Source organism: Panthera leo, chromosome E3 (assembly GCF_018350215.1).
Source record: "Panthera leo isolate Ple1 chromosome E3, P.leo_Ple1_pat1.1, whole genome shotgun sequence".
Lineage (NCBI taxonomy): Eukaryota > Metazoa > Chordata > Mammalia > Carnivora > Felidae > Panthera > Panthera leo.
In genome coordinates this window covers 18,465,389-18,485,671 of record NC_056694.1, presented here as the reverse complement: position 1 = coordinate 18,485,671, position 20,283 = coordinate 18,465,389, and the positions used below count along the sequence as shown (strand labels likewise).

Genomic DNA, 20,283 nt, shown 5'->3' with positions numbered 1-20,283 from the left:
TGATAAAAAGGGGATCTGGAACTTCGGTGTCATGTTGTGAAGTTCAAATGGGGCTGTCCTGCTTTCAAGTGCCAGGTGTCGGGGTGGGGTGGGGGAGGCGCTGGCTGGCCTGGCCGGTCCACCGGCACTGCAGCCTGGTCAAGGGTCCCGGGCAGGCTGCGGGCCTGTCGCTCGCTGCTATGACGGTGTCCTTGATGGGACAGGCCCTGCCGGCAACAGCCTAGAGTTTCCACTTCTTGCCTCTCATGCTATCATCCTCCACTTCTGGGCTGAGTTGGCTCCTGAAGGACTTAGAGTCTCAGTGACGGTGACCAGACCTGTCAGAACCACCCTGAGGCCCTGAGGTGGCCTGTGATCAGCCTGGACTTTTCTGCCCTGCAGGAGGGATATTTCCTGAGGGACCTCGGCCGGGGCCACTGCACTTCGTCTCTCACAGGCTTCCCTAACTTTGGGGCTGGGGGTTTCTTCCAGAAGGCCTGGGACCCTTTGTACACATCCCTTCACTCGGCCTCAACCCCTTTCCGTCTCCACCCACCCCAGAGCACGCCGGGAAAGACAGAACCCTTCTGCACTGAGGTTTCTCTTAAGCCTCCTTGCTTGTGTCCTTGCTTCTCATTCCATGACCTTCGGCAGGTCTTTTCACCTGAGCCCCTGAAGACCAGCAATCTGCTCCCGGGTGACTTTCTGTCTCTTCCCATAGAGAGGAGCCGGCATAGCTTAGAAAACTGGTGCTATGCCAGCCCATGTCAGAATATCCTTCTAAATTATGACAGCCACCTGCAGGTAGAAGATTCTAAGAGCACGTTTTTTTTGTTGTTGTTGTTTTTTTTAAGGACCAGAAGTTTTTATTAAGAGTAGGAGGGTTTTTTTTTTTTAAGAATTATTAGATAATCATATTCTTTTTTTTTCATTTTTCTTTTTAATGTTTATTTTATTTTTGAGAGAGAGAGAGAGAGAGAGAGAGAGAGAGAGAGAGAGAATGTGAGCAGGGGAGGGGCAGAGAGAGAGGGAGACACAGAATCTGAAGCAGGCTCCAGGCTCTGAGCTGTCAGCACACAGCCCAATATGGGGCTTGAACTCCTGAACCGTGAATTCATGAGCTGAGCCAAAATTGGACACTTAACCAACTGAGCCACCCAGGAGCCCTGACAATCTTATTCTTAGTAATATTTCCTCATTGGCTTTTATCGTATATTTCAGCTTCACTTTCAGACTTTCAGAAATGTTGCTTGGGCTCGATAACCTTTAACTAGACTAGGTTTCACATCAGTGTTCTCTCTCCCACATCCCACGTTAGTAATAAATATGCACAACCTCCTTGAACCCTTGAAGCCCCAAACCTTGCAGGCAGTTTGAGGACTGCAGAATTCCCACAGGAGGCAGGTGGCAACTGTCTGCTCCTGTCCCTTTCTTAGAACATCCACGGGGGCCTCAAGAGTTTGCCAGTTTCAAGGAACGCCTTGTTTCATCATGAAGATGCTTACCTGCCGCCCCCCCCCCCCCCCAACAATCCCCTCTCTGTCAGCATAGAGCCTGACGCAGGGCTCAAACTCACAGACTGCAAGATGGTGACCTGAGCGGAAGTCAGATGCTTAACTGACAGAGCCACCCAGGCCCCCTCCTTTTTTTTTTTTTCTTTCTTAAGTAGGCCCCACACCCAATGTGGGGCTTGAACTCATGACCCTGAGATCAAGAGTCAGTTGCATGCTCTACCGACTGAGCCAGCCAGGTGCCCCCCCCACCCCGCATTTAAAATGTACACCCTTCCACTCAGCAGTTCTGCCTTTAAGAGTTTACCCTATATGTACAAAGATGTACGTTCCAGAATATTGACTGCAGCCTCACAGCTGCATCACAGCTGTAACCGAGGAGAGCTGGGTTCAAGAGGTTATGGCACACTCACACAGCTGGAGGATATGCAGCTATCTGAAAGAATGCGATGGGTCTGTGTGCACCGACCTGGCACAGTCTCTAAGGCTCACCGTGGAATTCGAAAAGCAAACTGTAGAGTAAATAACGTGCAGAGTACGCTACTATCTACGTCAAGAGCAAGTGGGGGACATACGTGCTTCCACACGCGTAGCTCACTTCTGGAAGAACAGACAAGGGCACTCGTGTCTTGAGAGAAGGTGGTAGACTCGTGGTGAGGGGAGCAGGATGGAAGGGTGGTCTTCGTACTCTACACTGCCTTCTTCTGTTTTGTTTTATCATGTGCTTGTATGATTTTTTTCAAAAGAGCATTTAAATATAAGCTTTAAAATATATACACAAAGAGGCGCCTGGGTGGCTCGGTCGGTTAAGCGTCCGGCTCTTGATTTTGGCTCAGGTCACGACCTCACGGTTCATGGGTTCAAGGCCCTCACCTCGGACTCTGCACTGACATCATAGAGCCGGCTTGGGATTCTCTCTCTCCCTCTCTCGCTGCCCCTTCCCCACTCGCGCTCTGCTCTCTCTCTTAAAATAAAAATAAGTTCAAAGAAAAAATCTGCAAAACACAGGGATTGTGCAGAATTGCCACCGCACAGGGTGCTCTGGGAGTGCGACAGGTGTGACGGCTCGTTTTGACCAAAATAACCTGCTTTGGCACAAACCCTATCTCCGTTAGTGGCTAATGAGTTCCTCTCGAGGTGCTGTGGTTTAGCCTGTATTAGCAGATTAACATGGTTCAAGTATATCTAGTGAGGGTTGGAGGTTTGAGGTTTGTTTTGTGTTTGTGTTTACATTAAAGACAGTTATGCCTTTAATCAATCAGAATTGTTCGCCGTGAAACTAACTCTCGCCAATCCGCACCTGCTCGCTTCAGCTTGAGGCAGTCTGCTGTACGCTTCCAGCACGTCGACGGCTGATGTTGTTTCCCACCCATTCGACAGGAGCCGTTCTTTCTAGAATGTGCAGCGGAGAGAAAAGGCAAGGTACGAGGCACTGTTGCACGAATCCAAGGCACTCTTGGAGCACATGAGAACTTGTCTCAGATGACTCCTTTTTCAAAAGCCCGTCCCAGCCCCCATCTTTCTTCTTTTTCTTTTCCAATTTTCTACACCGAACATGCATTGTTATCATGGGAGAAAAGTCACTAATGTATATTTAAAGAGAAATAAAGCAAGGAACTTCTCCGTGAGCAAGAGTGTTTGAATGCGTTCGAGGCGTAATGTGACATATCCCACCTATTTAATAGGGGCAGGGGTGGGTGGTGTCTCCTCAGCAAAAAAAAAGAGAAAACCAAACAAACTAAAAAATAATAAATAAAAGATATTTAAACTCTCTATTACAGATTCTAAGAAATGTAAGCGACGTGTCAAGTGCAAAGTCTGGACCAAGTTTGGATCCTGTTTCAAACACACCACCTATAGAATTTTTTTCTGTTTTTTTTTTTTTAAACAACTGGGGAAATCCAAACACGGACTGTGGAGTAGGTGCTATGGAGGAGTTTCGGCTGCTGTGTGAGGTACAATGATGATGTTACCATTATCCCGGGGTGGGGGAAGAAAATGCTTACTGGTAGGAGATTCACATGGAAGTCTTTATGGGGGTAATGCTATACTCTCTGGATGTGCCTTAAAATATTCCGATGACAACACCGACAAAAAACGGGGATAAATAAAACAATATTGAAAGATGTGAGTCACCAAAGTTGGCTGATGGGACGTGGGTTTTCGTCCTACTGTTCCCTCTACGTTCATGTTGTTTGCGAATATGCATACTGAAAACTTGGACTAATAGGGTATGGGAAATGGGAATGTGTATTTTCCAAACCAAGATGGCGGCCCAGGTCTTGGACTTCTTTAGCGTGACGAGCCAGCGGCCCACGTGGAACCCCAGCTGCCCGTTCAGGTGGGCACGCGACAGGGCTTCTCACATTCTCTGATCTGAGAAGGGAGTGTGCCCTTCCCTGGGGGGTTAAGGGTACCAAAGGATGTCCCCGCCCTGCTCTCCGACCTGTGACTCTCACGGCTTGCAGGTCTCCACTCCCGCCAGGTCACACTGTCGCCTCCGCCGGTTTTCGATCACGATCTGTCCGAACCGGTCGGTCGTCCATGTTCACCTGGGAAGGGAAAGAGGAGGCTGGGCGATGCCAGAAGGGCTTCTCGAATACGCAAAATCAGACAACAGTATTCTGTTTCTGAACCGTCAAGGCTGATGTTTGCTAATACCCAGTGCAGTCAACGGAGTCGGGTGCGGGCCCGGCACGCGGGGCTGACGAGAGCGTCGTCTGCTGCCGCCCCCTGCGGGGCAACCGGGCGGTGTGCGCTCGGCCCGGGAGCCGGTCAGACCACTGAGCGGCTGCTCCACAGGTAGACTCCCACGTGCACGCCAGGTGCAAGAGGGTTTACTCCGCAGCGTGATGTGTAACGGGACCTATGACGGAAAGGACTCACATGCCCATCCGCTGGGGTTAAAGCAGTTGTGGCATGGTCGTTCAATGAAATATCACATTGCCATGAAAACAGCAAGAGGACATCCAAGTAGATGTAGGTACAGACGTAGACACACAGACACAGATACAGATGTGGAATGATTCTCAGATAACAGACTCTCGAAAAGTACAGTACAGAGGGCTGTGCATAACATGCTCCTGTCTGCCCTTAAGAAAAAAAAATCTCTAGCTACATTTATATATGCGCAGAATAATTCTGGAATCTGGCAGTGTTGCTTCCCAGGTTGGAGGACTCACTAAGGTCCGGGGTAGAAGTGAGACTTACCTTTCCCTGCATACCCTTTTGTACTATTTGATTTTTTTTTTGAAGTTTTGCATGTGGTGTTACTTATCTAATGAGAAACCATTTAAAACCCCCTTCTTACGATGTTTATTCATTTTTGAGAGAGACAGAGCATGAACGAGGGGAGGGGCAGAGAGAGAGGGAACCCCAGAATGCGAAGCAGGCTCCAGGCTCCGAGCTGTGAGCCCAGAGCTCGACGTGGGGCTCGAACTCATGAGCCGTGAGATCATGACCTGAGCCAAAACCAGATGCTTAGCTGACTGAGCCACCCATGTGCCCCCCATTTACCACTTCAAAAAAACCATTAACGTATCTATACGCACAAATGTCACAAAACATACATAATACACCGCGCACTAGTATTACTTTGTCCCCAAACGTCAACAGTTTACTATACGAAATGATTCCCAGAGCTCCCGTGACAACGGTGGCAGGCAAGAAGCAGCATCACTCTCTGTCGGTGGACGTGTGAGGCTTACGTGGCATGAATGGTCACACTGGGTGCCTGTGAGCACGTGCTCCGTCGTCTTCCTGCCTGGGTCTGAATCCTGGCCTGAAACTTACCAGCCGTGAGGCCGTGCGGCCGTGGGCAGCAAGCTGTCCAATCCCTCTGTGCTTCGGTCCCCTCACCGGCCACACCCGCCACACCCTGGTTACTGTGACAAGTAGGTTAATACAGGTCACACTCATGGAAGGTGCCAGCTGTATAGCAAGCAACTTCTACAAGTTCGCTACCCTTATTATATCAGTACTGAAATTTGCATCACTCAGGGAGCCTCGGTCGGTAAGCGACCGACTCTTGATTTTTGGCTCAGGTCATGATCTCACAGTTTGTGGGTTTGAGCCCCGCACTGGGCTCTGTGCTCACAGCATGGAACCTGCTTGGGATTGTGTCTGTCTCTCTACCCCTCCCCTGCTCGCTCTCTCTCTAAAAAATAAATAAATATTTAAAAAAAAGTTTTTTTCATCATTCATGTGGTTTTTGTCATTTTAAAATACTGATTAGGAAATCATGGAAGGCATGTGAGCAATTAGTACACCTGAGGAGGCTGATGGTTTGCATTTGTTAGGAAATTGCTGAATTCAGTGAAAACGGACACATCCCCAGGCTTGCTCCCAAGTGACTGGGTCCATGGTCAAGATTCACTTCGGCAGCCACGGATAGTGCTGGCAGGGCAGGAAAACCCTGGGGTGCACACCGCAGGAAGAGGAGAAGCCCCGGATAGCACGTCAACTATCAGGGCGGTAAGAGGTGGAGAGCCCCGTCGTGACCCAAAGTTTCAGACCGTAACAACGTGAGCACTGAGCAAGGTTTTGTCTGGCTTGCTACAAATTCTCCCCCGGCATGCCCGCACATGGTGACGAGGTGGCCCTGCAGACCCCTTGCTCCAAGGCAGTCTAGTTCCCTTCCCCTGGAATCTGGGTTAGGCCTGTAACTTGCTGTGGCCAATACAACAGTAGCAAACACGACGCAAGCGGAAGCTGAAAATCACTTGCACATTGGCCCTTGCCCTCTTGCTAGGAAGTCTGAACCCGTGTGGCAATGAACCCAAGCTGGCTTGCTATCGGAGGGGAGGCCCTGTGCGTGAGAATGAGGCATCCACATAGGAGGGAACCCCAGGGGACCCCAGCTACAGGAGTGAACCCCAGGGGACCTCAGCTGCAGCTGGCTCCAGTGGAAGAACCACCCAGCTAAGCCCAGTCCAAATGGTCCCCTCACACAATCCTGAGCAACTTGTGAACTACTCTGAATTGTGAGTTGTTCGAGACCGCTGAGGCTGCAGAGATTTTGGTACACATCAAAAGCTGACTGATAAAATGCAGAAATACTGCTATGCCTTTAACAGAATCTAATTCTTCTTACACAAACTTTTATCATCAAGAATTAAAAACAACACGAACAGTCTTCAGCCAATGACACATTAGTATGCGGTCTGAGTTACCAGACCCGAAGTAACGAACAAATTACGAAACAGGAAAAGCAATAAACTCCTACAGAAATCTCTAAACGCTTTACAGTTGGAAGGGAACACAGGCAGCCCTCAATCATGTGAGCTCTGCTGATTTATTCCGGCTCCTTCTGACTCCTTTACTGGATCCTCCTCCTTCTCTGCCCCTTTACGCTGCTGTTCCTCATGGCTGGTTGCTATTTTTCTCACAAAGCAAGTAGGTTACTTTTGCCTATTTTTATTGGCGGGGAATTTCAAAACAAGTAAATTGTCTGAACTGAAAATACCCAAGAGATTTGCTGAAAAGAACATCGTGTACGTTAGTGTCAGAATGTAACCCATGCGGTTAGACTCAGTGCCTGGACTCATGATCGCTAGAGAGAAAGGCTACCCACAAGTGCTGCTGGCTTTGACCTGACAGTCCCGACTATCCACTGTTACTGTTCATCAGGATTTCCTTTTTTTTTTTTTTTTCTTTTTTTGACAAGGAAATGTTGTATAACTCAAGTGACTTAAAAATATACATCCAGGGGTGCCTGGGTGGCTCAGTCGGTTAAGCATCCAACTTCAGCTCAAGTCATAATCTCACAGTCCATGGCTTCGAGCCCCACATCGGGCTCTGCTCACCGCTCCGAGCCTGGGGCCTGCTTCGGATTCGGTGTCTCCCTTTCTCTCTGCTCCTCCCCGGCTCGTGCTCACACTCTCTCTCAAAAATAAATAAACACTAAAAGAAATTAAAAATATATATCCAGGTGCGCCTGGGTACCTCGGTCAGTTGAGCATCTGACTCTTGATTTCGGCTCAGGTCATGATCCCAGGGTTCTGGGATTGAGCCCTGTGTTGCGCTCCATGCTGAGCATGCAGCCTGCTTGGGATCTTATCTCTCTCTCTCGTTTCCTCTACCCCTCTCCCTGACTTGCACATGCTCTCTTTCTCTCTCTCCAAAATAAGAATATATGTATGTGTATACAAATACACACACACATATGTATGCATATATCTACAAATGCTCTCTGGACCCAACTGGGTCATGGTACAAAGAATGAGAGAACTAAATCCAGAGGACAGACAATGAAGTCCAAGTTGCAGATGAAGTTGAAAATCAGAAAGAAAAACATTAAAAGGAAGTTTAAAGTAAGCAATATTTTTTAACCCAAGTCTAAAACCCCAGATTATATCAATAGGAACGATTAGAAAAAGTGAGTGAGTGGGAAAAAAGTTTCAAAACCTCAATAGGTTGGTAATTAGAGAAAAACAGTTCCAAAAACGTTTTTATTTATTTAAAAAATTTTTAAAAATGTTTATTTATTTTTGAGAGACAGAGCACAAGCCGGGGAGGGGCAGAGAGAGAGAGGGAGACACAGGATCTGAAGCAGGCTCCAGGCCTCCAGGCTCCAAGCTGTCAGCACAGAGCCTGATGCAGGGCTCGAACCCACGAACCATGAGATCATGAACTGAGCTGAAGTCGGATGCTTAACCGACTGAGCTGCCCAGGTGCCCCTCCAAAAACCTTTTTAATGCAAAAGGCACCGACTATTACATACGGTATTACCACATGGGGGGAAGCCAGGTGGAGAAGGCTACGTGGGAATTTCCTGTACAACTTTTGCAACTTTTTTTTACAAATTTGAATTATTTGAAAGTAAAAAGTTAAACACGTTTACAGTGTATTTTTAAGAGGCAGCCTTCGCCAATATTAAAAACAGGATTAATACTTTTCAGAAGAGAAGTCTAAGCGAAGCAAAAACAGCCCACGGAGGAAAACACAGAGCACAAATGAACCCCAGAGAACTATGAATGTAATTCTAATACTTGTGATAGCCGCTGTTCCTTATCCATTTTGTAGATCTCCAGGACTGAGGCAAACTTGCCTATCAAGAGCTCCCCTGATTAATTTTTTTTTAAGTGTATTTACTTATTTTGAGAGAGACAGAGGGCAAGCAGGGGAGGAGCAGAGAGAGAGGGAGGGAGAATCCCAAGCAGGCTGTGTCAGCACAGAGCCCAATGTGAGGCTCAATCTCATGAACCAGGAGATCACGACCTGAGCCGAAATCAGAAGTTGGATGCTTAACCAACTGAGCCACGCAGGCATCCCAAGAGCTCTCCTGATTTGTAAGTGATTATTTCCCTGGCTATGTAGCACATTTGCCCAAATGGTGTGTTTCTACGTTCGCAGCGGGTTGCTGCTGGTTACCACCGCAACTGTCATAATCTACAGATTATAGCTTATGCGCCAATTTCCGTTCAACTGCTTTCACACGCATACTTAATATAATCTCCAAGCTCTCCGCGCAAAGCCTGACATGGGGCTCCATCTCCCCAACCGTGAGATCATGACCTGAGCGGAAATCAAGAGTTGGACGCTTAACCAACTGAGCCACCCAGGCGCCCTGCAGTTATAGGTTTCTATACATATAATTATCTTCTCTCAAACTTTATGGTATCAGGCATCAGTATGTTATAAAAGCAATACACGTGATTCTGATGTGAAAACAGGAGAAACATTGCTTCTCAAAGACTTAGAAAACCTCCCTCCTAGCAATGAAATGATAAACATCTCAGAATTAAAAACGGAACACGGGTATCATGCTGCACTTTCACCTGACCTTATTTCGTATTCGCATGAAATCACAAACGCGTAAGAGGTTAAAACAAGATCTCACTGTGGATTCACGTTACATTTCTTTAGCTTCTCTTCGAGTTCAGGTGAATCTCGGAGATCTGCTCCAATAATGGCATAGCTCTTTGAATCCAACAGGTGTCCATTTGGAAAGCCAAGAAGAGATTATCGTTTCAACAGAAATTCATCCAGAGGTGATCATTTCAATGGATTTCTTTTCAAAATTCAATTATTTTTTCTCCATTACAGAAATACATGTCCCACTGCAAAAAGGAAAAAAAAAATCAGGAAGGAGGAGGGTGGAATGAATGAAAATCACATCTTCCAACTATTAAATGTTTTGGTATAGAACATTGCAGTCTTCTATACATACAACATAAACCCATACACACAACATAAGCACATTTTCTGTCACACAAATACGTACACACACATCACACAGGAAAAAGAAAACAGGGCCAATTCTTCTTTTGAAAACTACTTTTCCTACTTAACAGTAATATCAATGACATCATCATCTGTAATGATTCCCTAGCATTCCATCAGTGGATAAAACAACTTACTCAGCCAAGCCCTCACGATTAGGCCTGTGGTATCTCCAAATTTTCTCCATCTGAGGCACTGCGATGAGCATCTTTGTATAGACCTCATGAAGCACCTGTCCAGTTAAGTAGGTCTCTAGGAGTAGAATTAGGAGGTCAAAGGGTAAAATATTTAAGTATTGGTACCGATCAGCTGGCCACTCTCTAAATGTCGTGCCAATTTGTGAGATACTATGTTTAAAAGAAAATAGCTTCTAAAGTATTTACAAATACAATGATAACATTTGCTTGAAAATACTCCCACAGAGGGGCGCCTGGGTGGCGCAGTCGGTTAGGCGTCCGACTTCAGCCAGGTCACGATCTCGCGGTCCGTGAGTTCGAGCCCCGCGTCAGGCTCTGGGCTGATGGCTCGGAGCCTGGAGCCTGTTTCCGATTCTGTGTCTCCCTCTCTCTCTGCCCCTCCCCCGTTCATGCTCTGTCTCTCTCTGTCCCAAAAATAAATAAAAAACGTTGAAAAAAAAAATTAAAAAAAAAAAAAAAGAAAATACTCCCACAGAGATCGGACAGCATGGTTTCTATAGTGGTTCTCGAGCTTTGGCAGTCATCAGAATCACCTGGCGGGCTTGTTAAAACAGACTGATGGCTTCTACCCCCCGAGTTTCTGATGTAGCAGATCTTGCAGTAGACATTTTGTCAGATTCTTTCAAAAGTTAGACATCTGTATTTCCAACCAGTGCTCCGCAGTGGTGATGTCACTAGTCCAGGACTACACTTTTAGAACCACTGGTACGGATGAAATTGGCCACAGTTAAAAGTTCAGTGATGGGTACATGGAGGTTCATTTACTTACTTATTTTGAGAGATGGCGGGGGGAGGGGGGTGGGGGAGGGAGAGCGGGGGAAGGGTGGAGAAAGAGGGAGAGAAAGAATCCCAAGCAGGCTCTGTGCTAATAACACAGAGTCCAGTGCAGGGCTCAAACTCATGAACTGTGAGATCCTGACCTGAGCCCAAATCACGACTTGGCCATTTGACTGACTGAGCCACCCAGACGTCCCCCTTGATTTACTCATTCGGACTGACTTTTCATTGTGTGCCCATTTATATACTTTTAAGTTTCACCTCGTGCATATTTCAGCTTTAAGAAATGATCAATTTCAAGATGCGTATTTTTTCTCAGTTTCACATTTCTGAAATGAGGATGCATCAGTCAATAACGTTTCGGTTTAACTTATCAGCACCTTTTCTTTCCTGACGGTAAATAGATAGTGTGATTCTTGCAATCACAGCCTCAAAGGTTTAATGAAATAGGGCAATTTTTCAATGAAAATGTGTCAGTGTTATCATCGCCTATCACTTTTCTCAAATTTTCACTCACATTTGTATTTTCATTAATTTTTATTTCAACTGTCCCTCTCCCAGAATGATGGCAAGATCAAAAACTATCAAGGACAGGACTAGAAAATTTGCCCACACAAGACACAAACCCAGAGTTAAAAACCAAGTGAAAGGCTAAGAAAGAAATCTGCCAATCAACAGTTGATGAGGGATTTGTATCAAAGAACATTGCTTTATGTTGTAAAGGATTCCTATAAATTGAAAAGGAAATGAAACAATGCAACTGGAAAATATATGAGCAGAGGAAATTTACAAGAAATCCCACAGGCCAACAGAAGGAAGGAAGGGTACTCCGTTTCACTAGCACGTTCAAAGTTATAAAAAATTTAAAACAAAGTTACAAAAAAATCTTTAATTCATAGATTTGGCAGACTGGCAGGAATTTTTTAAAATGGTAGTAGCCAGTGTTAGCGAGGGTGTAGGGAAAGGGAACCCGCATCTACTCTGGTGAAAATACAAATTAGTCGAAAGGGTCTTGAAGCACGGCTTGGCAGTAGCTATTAGAATTCATAAGATACAATTTTTTGAACTGGCAATTCCTGCGAATATGCACATATAACTAGACTTTCTACAAAACTGTTTAATAGGAAACCATAAAGAAGGCGGCAATCTAAAGGACCATCAGTAGCGAATACGTTAAGTAAAATGGAATTTCCATGCAGAGGAGTACTACGAAGTCACCAGAAATAACGAGGTAGATCTAATCTGGCAACATGAAGACAGCCGTGATTCCCTAGGATGCACGAAGAACAAGTTTCAAAACAGTACGTATAAATTATTCGCTTTACTAAAATTATACATATAACTGTATTTATTTATTTATAGAAGTATAGATTCACTCTTTCAACAAATACATGTTGATCTACATCATATATATTTATTTATTCAATATATGCATACTCCTTCACCAAAAATTTACTGAACCTTTTGCGGGCCGGGCACGGGATTCTATTTACATGTGTATTTTCTTACGCGTGATATTTACCTGCCTCTAGGTACACTGTCCATCCACAGGAGAAAACACCCTGCACAGTGGTTATCGTGGTGGGGGGAGAGATTACGCAGGGTCTTTACTTTCTACTTCACATGCTTCTACACTGATGGGTCGAAGGCAATGCAAAGTGCTAACTAACCCTTTCATTACAGCTAATCCTTCTGACGCAAATATTAACCAAATATACAGAAAAGTATGACGGCTACGATGTAGAGAAAGCAGATGTGCCAGCCAATGGCAAAGCCTGAGAAGGTTGTACTTAAAATTTGTACGAGGGAAACAAAGGATGGAGGAGATATTAGTTTCTGTGGGAGTCTGTTCACTAGGAGCGTGACGAGGGCACTGTGCTGGTGTAGAGGCCTGTCTAGTTGCCTGACGTTTCCTGTGTTATCTGTGCCCACCATCTAAGGCCATCGTCTCTGAGCATGTTTTCTGACCTGAATTATTAATAAGCCCCTTGAACTTCTCTGTCAGACACACACTGAACACAATGGAACATTCTGGAAGAGTGTTTGTGACGTTAGTTTTAAAGGCTTAGAAGGGAGGAAAGAGTTGTTGGAAACACTCATACTGAAAACTTACGGGGAAAAACTGAGCCCCGGGGCCAAGGACCTAACGTAACAGGTGAAGCGGGTCAGGTACGAGACAACAGTGGTGGGCATGTGCATTCCCTCTCAACGAAGCAGCCATGTAGGAGTCAGGGTCTGAGGCTGCCGGACTGGATTTTTCCAAGGAAAGATTTTCGGGAAAAAGCTCCTATATTTGAAATGTTTGCAGCTCACTGAAATGTTTTTCAAAAGATTTCAGATTGGGACCTATGGACATCTAAGAGGGGCCATACAAACAATTGTTTCAAGTTCCTTCACAGTAGATGTGATGCAGAAGTATACACTCTATGACGTCAGGTGCACACACGCGCAGACTCAGACGCGCACGCTCACACACACACACACACACACACACACACACACACACCATCTTTAAAAAGAAAGGGGAAGAAAAGCAGAGAGGTAGCCCATACTGTATTACTTAGGTTAAGGGTACTTGCCAATTTGCAGTGTGTCCTCTGAATGTCATTCTATAATGGGTTGTAATAAGAAAGGCTTGTATCTATGGGAGGATGGGAAAGAGAGAGAAATGAGTCAAGTAGCTTAGTTAGTGAAAAAATGCAAACACCCACTACCGAAATGGCCAGTAGGTACCGCTACTGCTCAAAGCAAGGGTGACTCCAGAGGGCCTGCTGCTTAATGACGTCTGACCCTAGGCACACACATGAAAAATTCAGTGGATCAGCTCTCAGAGTAGGTCAGTGAGCGTTACTCTCCGAATCTGACGTCAAGTCACAAACTGATCATGAAGCACTCAAGACGTAGAAACCGCCAAAGATAGGCTAGTGGTATGTTTCCAAACGTTGCAGTGTTTTCCAAGCCATCTCTCGTTTCCTGCTTCTGCTCACTCAATTAAAAATTTTAACCATTATTAATCACAGACAACTAAACAAACCGATTCCTACTCAGACCTGACGTCCAGTAACATTTAGGTGATGACTCTGCTCTCCTCCAGAATGTGCAAAAAATTAGACATCCGAGAGCCGATTTCAGTATCGCAACCACCATACACACATCTTTCACCCCAGAAACCTCCTGTAGGCTTAAGTGAGAGCCCACCTGCTCTTATTTGACTCGGTGTCCTAACAAGCTAGGTCGTATTCTGTGGCTGCACAGCATCAGATGCCATAGCGCATCTCAGATGCACACTACGTGGGGCGCCTGGGTGGTCAGTCGGTTGAGCATCCAACTTCGTTCGGCTCAGGTCATGATCTCGCACACAGCTCATGAGTTTGAGCCCTAGGTTGAGCTCTGTGCTGACAGCTCAGAGCCTGGAGCTTGCTTCGGATTCTGTGTCTCCCTGTCTCTGTGCCCCTCCCCAGCTTGCACTCTGTCTCCCTCTCTCAAAAATAAATAAATATTAAAAAAAAATTTTTTTTAGATACAATGCACATTCCGTGTAATACAATCTTGTATTTGGAAAAGGGGAAAACTTGATTCCATAGGGTAAGTTAGGAAAAAAAAAAAACTTGAAAAATATTTCTAGCTTGTGGGAATTACACACCTTTAAAGGACAAGGTGAAAGTTTTAATGTTTACTAAAAGTTTTTTTAAATGTAAGACTTAAGATTTTGTTTAAATGACTAATTTAAAAAGAAGGGGAAAAAGTATACGTTAAAAACCACTGAGAAAATCTGACCTTGGGCTTGAGGTCAGGGTTTAAATTTCAGCTCTACCCCTTTGTCAACAGGAAACCTTATGGAAATTAGCTTAACTTCTTTGAGCTTTGGTTTCCTCAACTGCTAATAAAAGCATGTCATTCCTGAGTCGGCTCTGACGACTCAATGAGATCATCTGAGTGAAGCATTTCACATGGTGCTACCAAAGCTCTCAGCAAAGATTCACAAACTCGCCATCTATAACTGCAGAATTCTTAAAACATGGACTCAGGGTGGCCCCCATACTATCTCATATATAGTAAATGGCCAATTTGGCCTCCCATTATTCATTCAAACGCTATTTACTACACATCTGCTCTGAGCCAGGCCCCTTTCTATGCTCTGGAGATACAGAAGTAGCCGGAGCACACATGAAAATTCAGATTATTGGAACTCCTGGTTGGCTCAGTCGGTTAAGTGTCCAACTTTGGCTCAGGTCATGATCTCACGGTTCACGAGTTCAAGCCCCAGATCGGACTCTGTGCTGACAGCTCAGAGCCTGGGCCCTGCTTTGGATTCTGTCTCCCTCTCTCTCTCTCCCTCTCTCTCTCTCTCTCTCTCTGCCTCTCCCCCACTCATACTCTGTCTCCCTCTCTCTCTCTCAAAAATAAATAAAACATTAGAACACTTTTTTAAATTTCAGATTAAAATTAAACCACTATAGGTCATTTCTATTAAGTGTTCAGAGAAATTACGTTAACGGACAGAAGAGTTGCAAGGGAGGGGACATTTCATTTTGAAGACAGTTTGGAATGGGGATCTTGGGGCCAGAAGGAAGGTGGGAAGGGGGTAAAAGGGAAGAGTCCCCTAAAATGAGGTCTCTGGCGTTCAGACCGGCCGCCTCCTGAACGCTGCTCCTGAATCCTACCGGGCTCTCTCCTGTGGTCAAAGCCATACTCACTTGATGCTGTGCAGCTTTCTCGTGACTCTCATGGGAAAGTCCACTTCAAAATATTTACTTGGGAGAAGATCTTCATCCTGAGGAAAAACACGCAGTAAGCTCTAGAATTATGTATTCACTCCTACATTTACTGACCACCTTCACGTACCGAGCGAGTACTAGGCCCCGAAGAGCATCAGGGCACTTAAGGGTTTGACATGCAGGAACGATATGGGCAGAGATGTATTTTCCAGATTACTGTGGTCTCCACGTGGGGAATGGATGGAGGACGGGCGTCCGGGGTTCACAGCTGTCCAGGGAAGAAGTCACGGGGAGCCTGAACTGGGGGAGCAGTGCCTGGGATGGAGGTGGGGGTATGTGGAGGCGCTGGGGGAGTAGGACCTGACAGAATTTTCCAAAAAGCAGATCGAGATGAATCAGAGAGGGTCAGGACACCAATGCTGACCAGCATTTGAGGGATAAAATGGAATAAAACAGCAAAAATCCCGAAGCATCGCGCACAGTGGGGGTGAGTACTGTTTTGTGACACGTTTACTTTTTTCTGTGAGGGGAGGATACAGCGGGTGGTAAAGGGCAGGTGCTCTGGAGCAGGGGACGGGGGTTCGAATCCCAGCTCCACCGCCTGTCTGCCGCGAGGCCCCAAAGTCACTCCACTCCCTGGGCCAAGTTTCCCTCCTCTGCGAAGCAGAGACAGGGACAGCACCTCACGGGGTTGTGAGGAGTAATGAGGAAATAAGTACACACAAGGGACACTCAGAACGGGGCCTGCCTTAGTAAGTGCCACGTGTGTGCCTTTATCATTGACTGTCATGGGGACGGGGCGCCGAGGTGGCTCCGTCGGTTAAGTGTCTGACGTTGGCTCAGGTCATGATCTCACGGCTCGTGAGTTTGAGCCCCACGTGGGGGCCAGGGCCCGCTTTGGATCTTCTGTCCCCTTCTCTCTCTGCCCTTCCCCCACCGGTTCTCTCTCTCAAGTTAAATAAATAAACTTAAAAACCTTATTGACATGGGTACTTAGAAGTAGGTCTTGGCCTGGGGTGTACATTTATCTTTACTGAGGGCTGCAGTAAAAAAGCGTGGCAGACGCGCGCGCACATGCACACACAAACAAACACACACACGACCTTGCTCCCCCTTCTGCATCCCCGGCCTGGTCTCCCCTTGGCCCCCTGGCCATCCTAGCACATTCTCTGTCACGTCCAATCAATCCCTCAGCCCCGATGCGTATTCACGAACGCATTCTCTCCTCCTCAGCTCTCCAACTGCACACACTGTAAGGACACCGCTGTCTGGACTCTCAGCGACACCCTGCGTGTTGCCTGCAGCAGCTCCCGATGCCCCTGAAGCTTGGGGAAAGAAACAAGGCGCTCCACAACCTGGTGACCTGCCCGGCGCCCCCCCAAAGCGCTCTTCTAACGCCTCCGTATCCACCTGTACTTACATTCCACAAGTACAGAGCCGCTTCCTTAAAGTGGAAAAAAAGACCAAGAAAAAGACACTTGTTGGTGCCCAGAACCCGGTGGTGGGCCTCGCAGGTGTGGGCCGGGATTAAGGAAGAGCTGGGGTGAGGATGACACCCCTCTTTCTGACTCGAGCAACTGCGCAGAACACCATTTACGTGCACAGTAACGAGCGATGGACAGCAGGGACCGAGAGGGAGCCGGCCCCCCACGACAGCATGACGGGCAGGGAGGCAGCAATCACAAGCAAGCATTTTCCAGTAGGAGGTGACCCTAAGGGCAAGTGTCAGAACTGGGAGAGCCAGCTACCCCTCAGCCCTTGGAAAATCTCAGGGGATCTGGTCTGGGGGACAAAGGGGGAAGGAGGAAGGGGGAGACAGGAAGACAGAGACAAAGACAGTCTCCTGACCCATCAGAAGAGACACGCTCACCGATCTCAACCGTTCTCTCTTGGTGCTGCCGCGCCCCCCTGCCCGTGTATAGGGCAGGGCCTGGTAAAAAGCTGTCCGAAGATATTTGGAGGAAACGTTTAGAGCATACCAGAAGATGACTTTTGCTAGGAAATTCCAGAACACCCTCTAAGGATTTCGCTCACACGATATGAAGTTAAGGACACGCTAAAATTCCAGAAGGCCTGGAGAACAAAAGCAAATGCAGGACAGCATACGATCCTATGGCTCGTCTAGGACTTCTGACTTTCTAAAGAGCTTTCCCACTCATCAGCTACTTGCCCTCTTAAGAATGCCGATTAAGGGGTCACCATGGAGGGAAAGCTTCCAAAAGGCACACTGGAGCTTTTAAGGAACAGACATCTTCTTTCTTGCCTTTGGGGAAGGGGCAACAAATGGCTGCGGGACATGACGCTTCAACTTTTTATTCTGGGATTCCCCGAGCCCTTCCGACACTCCACTCGCCAGTAGCTCGCACGTCACAGGAGGCACGGAAGGCAACCGGGACCGTGCATAGCTACCGGAGGGCAGCCGGGGACAACCGTGAGGAAGAGTATCCCGTAGGCTCAAAGGAGACCCAACGTGGCCGACCGCTGCACAGGCTGCCATATTGAGACTGACCCCCTGCGTCCTTGATCCTCTGGCCGTGTGGAAATAGGATTCAAGAGACACCAAGAAGCTGAGGTCCCTTAAAGGGTTTCACTCACCCTTTATTCTTTGTCTGGGGTTGTACTGGCTTTCCTGCATCCTTCTCTCACCCGCTGCTTGAAGGTGGGAGCCTTCAACTGTCCCTTCGACTGGTCTTGGGGCCTGACGTCATACAGAACGAGCTCACACACCAGCGGCAGCAAAGAGCCTGTGACCCACAGCCAAGCCTCTGCTGGTGCAGCCAGGGGACCCTCCCAGGTGGAAGGTGCACCAGACAACAAGACTAGCCGACGAGATCTCCCCTCCTCTTTTACAGAAGCACGTAGAGCTCAAAAACAGGGCTCAGCGAACTTGCTGTAAACAGCCAGTACTCTAGCCTTTGCAGGCCAGACGGTCTCTGCTGTGACTTCTCCACTCTGCTGCCGTAGGGCTAAAGCAGCCACAGGGAAGATGGAAGGAACTGGGAGTTGGCTGTGTTGCAGTAAAACTTTATTTACCAACATAGGTGGCAGCCTAAATTTGGCCCGTTCAGCTCCTGCTCCAGAGAGCAAACAAGCATCATTTTTCTAAAAAGAAACTTAGGTTTTTTAAAACCCTTTAGACTGATGTCATTATCAAAACGAAAAAACTCCACCAAATTTTTCAGACCCTGCACTATTCTCCTTCCTCACTGCTGACAGATGACCTTTTCCTTGGAAGGGGCACATGAGCTTCAGTGTACCTTGCTCAGAAATAAAAATCTCAGGGGCGCCTGGGTGGCTCAGTCGGTTAAGCGTCTGACTTCGGCTCAGGTCATGATCTCACGGTCCGTGAGTTCGAGCCCCACGTCGGGCTCTGTGCTGACAGCTCAGAGCCTGGAGCCTGTTTCGGATTCTGTGTCTCCCTCTCTCTCTCTCTGACCCTCCCCTGTTCATGCTGTCTCTCTCTGTCTCAAAAATAAATAAACGTTAAAAAAAAAAATTTAAAAAATAAAAATAAAAAAAAAAAAAAAAAAAATAAAAATCTCAGATTTAGTAATGATTAACCCACCTACACGGCGGGGGGAGAGACCAAACCACGGGACCACGTTGAAAAGGGTGTCAAGCCCAAAGGAGGAGTTTCTCCCGTGGCTTCTGTTCACACCGCACGCATTCTGCCACTGCATTCTCTTCCAGTTCCTTCCACCACGCCGTGCTCTCTGAGGCCCAGAGGCACCGCCGACCTATAGCAAAGAGCCCCCCTCCCCCACCCCCCGAGCAGCCGCAGGGCTCTCTGGAGAGAACAAGGAGGGAATCTGGATGTGGACGAACTGCAGCCTGTTGTTTGTTCCATGCTCCAGCGCCACTGGCTGTCCGACCTGGGGACGCCATGAGCTCTCGGAGCCCGCCTTGCCCCGTCTGGGTACCACCCCCCCACCTGCAGAGCTCTCATGTTCATTCCCGAGGTCATGGATGTGCACGCCCTTCAGAAACGTTAGCTATCTTCTCCTGAATGAAGAATGCAGAGGCAACCGGTTAATACTAAGGCTGTGCTGAGGCCACTGATTTCTCGCCTCAGTGAGAGAGAGGCTGGGGGCACCGATGACCAAAGACCTCATCTGGTGAGCTGATGAGGGACAAAATACACACTCAGGTCGCATTAGGCCCACACACTCTAGTTTATCTTGGTGTACTTCTGCAAGAATCTGGGGAAATGCACGTACCCATGACTGCCACATGACCGACCTGACAGAAGAACCAAGAGAGATCTGTACAAACCTACAAAAAAGAAAACGCAATCAGTGAGATTGCGTAGAGAAAGCAATGAAAGCAAATCAGTGAGATCGTTGTAGAGAAAAGGTTTGGTGCTACAATTCCAGCCCGGAATCAAAGACCAGGCCTGTGGTCCTGATTCTGCCACTAACTGGACCCATTTCCTCTTCTGTGAGTGAGTGTAATTATACCTGCTCTTGAACCCTAACGAAGGAGGTGAGGGACCAAATCAGAGAATGGAGGGGCACCTGGATGGCTCAGGCAGTTGGGCTCGGACTCTTGATTTCGGCTTGGGTCACGGTCTCGTGCTCCGTGGGATAGGCCCCGCATCTAAGCCCCACTTAGGATTCTGTCTCTCTCTCTCTCTCAAAATGAATAACTAAACTTAAAAGGGCTTTGTGTCATGTTACCATCACCCAGCCTTGCAAATCTCCAAGCTATACTGAAGACACCGTCACGACGACAGTAAAGTCTTTTGTTGTCGTCAAAACGGCAAATGCCTGGGCCCCTGGTCTCAGCTACTCCACTGGCAGGGCTCTCGCACACACGCAGAGAATGTATACAAGGATTTGGATCAAAAGCCCTGTTTGTGACAGCAGGAGCTAAGAAGCA

The 20,283-nt window shown here is 47.3% G+C and overlaps 1 protein-coding gene across 1 annotated transcript in view; it reads right to left on the bottom strand.

Annotated features, from left to right (window-relative positions):
* Positions 1-3,022: 3,022 nt before the first annotated feature.
* The window catches only part of LOC122209758, a 36,098-nt gene continuing 18,837 nt past the window's right edge, over positions 3,023-20,283 (bottom strand). Inside the window, exons 5-8 of the mRNA XM_042921916.1 lie at positions 15,385-15,461; positions 9,851-9,965; positions 9,331-9,550; positions 3,023-4,042 (exon numbers count right to left, since the gene is read on the bottom strand). Of these exons, the coding sequence (XP_042777850.1) occupies positions 9,935-9,965; positions 15,385-15,461 (108 nt within the window). The 3' untranslated portion in view covers positions 3,023-4,042; positions 9,331-9,550; positions 9,851-9,934. The remainder of the gene's footprint in view (positions 4,043-9,330; positions 9,551-9,850; positions 9,966-15,384; positions 15,462-20,283) is intronic.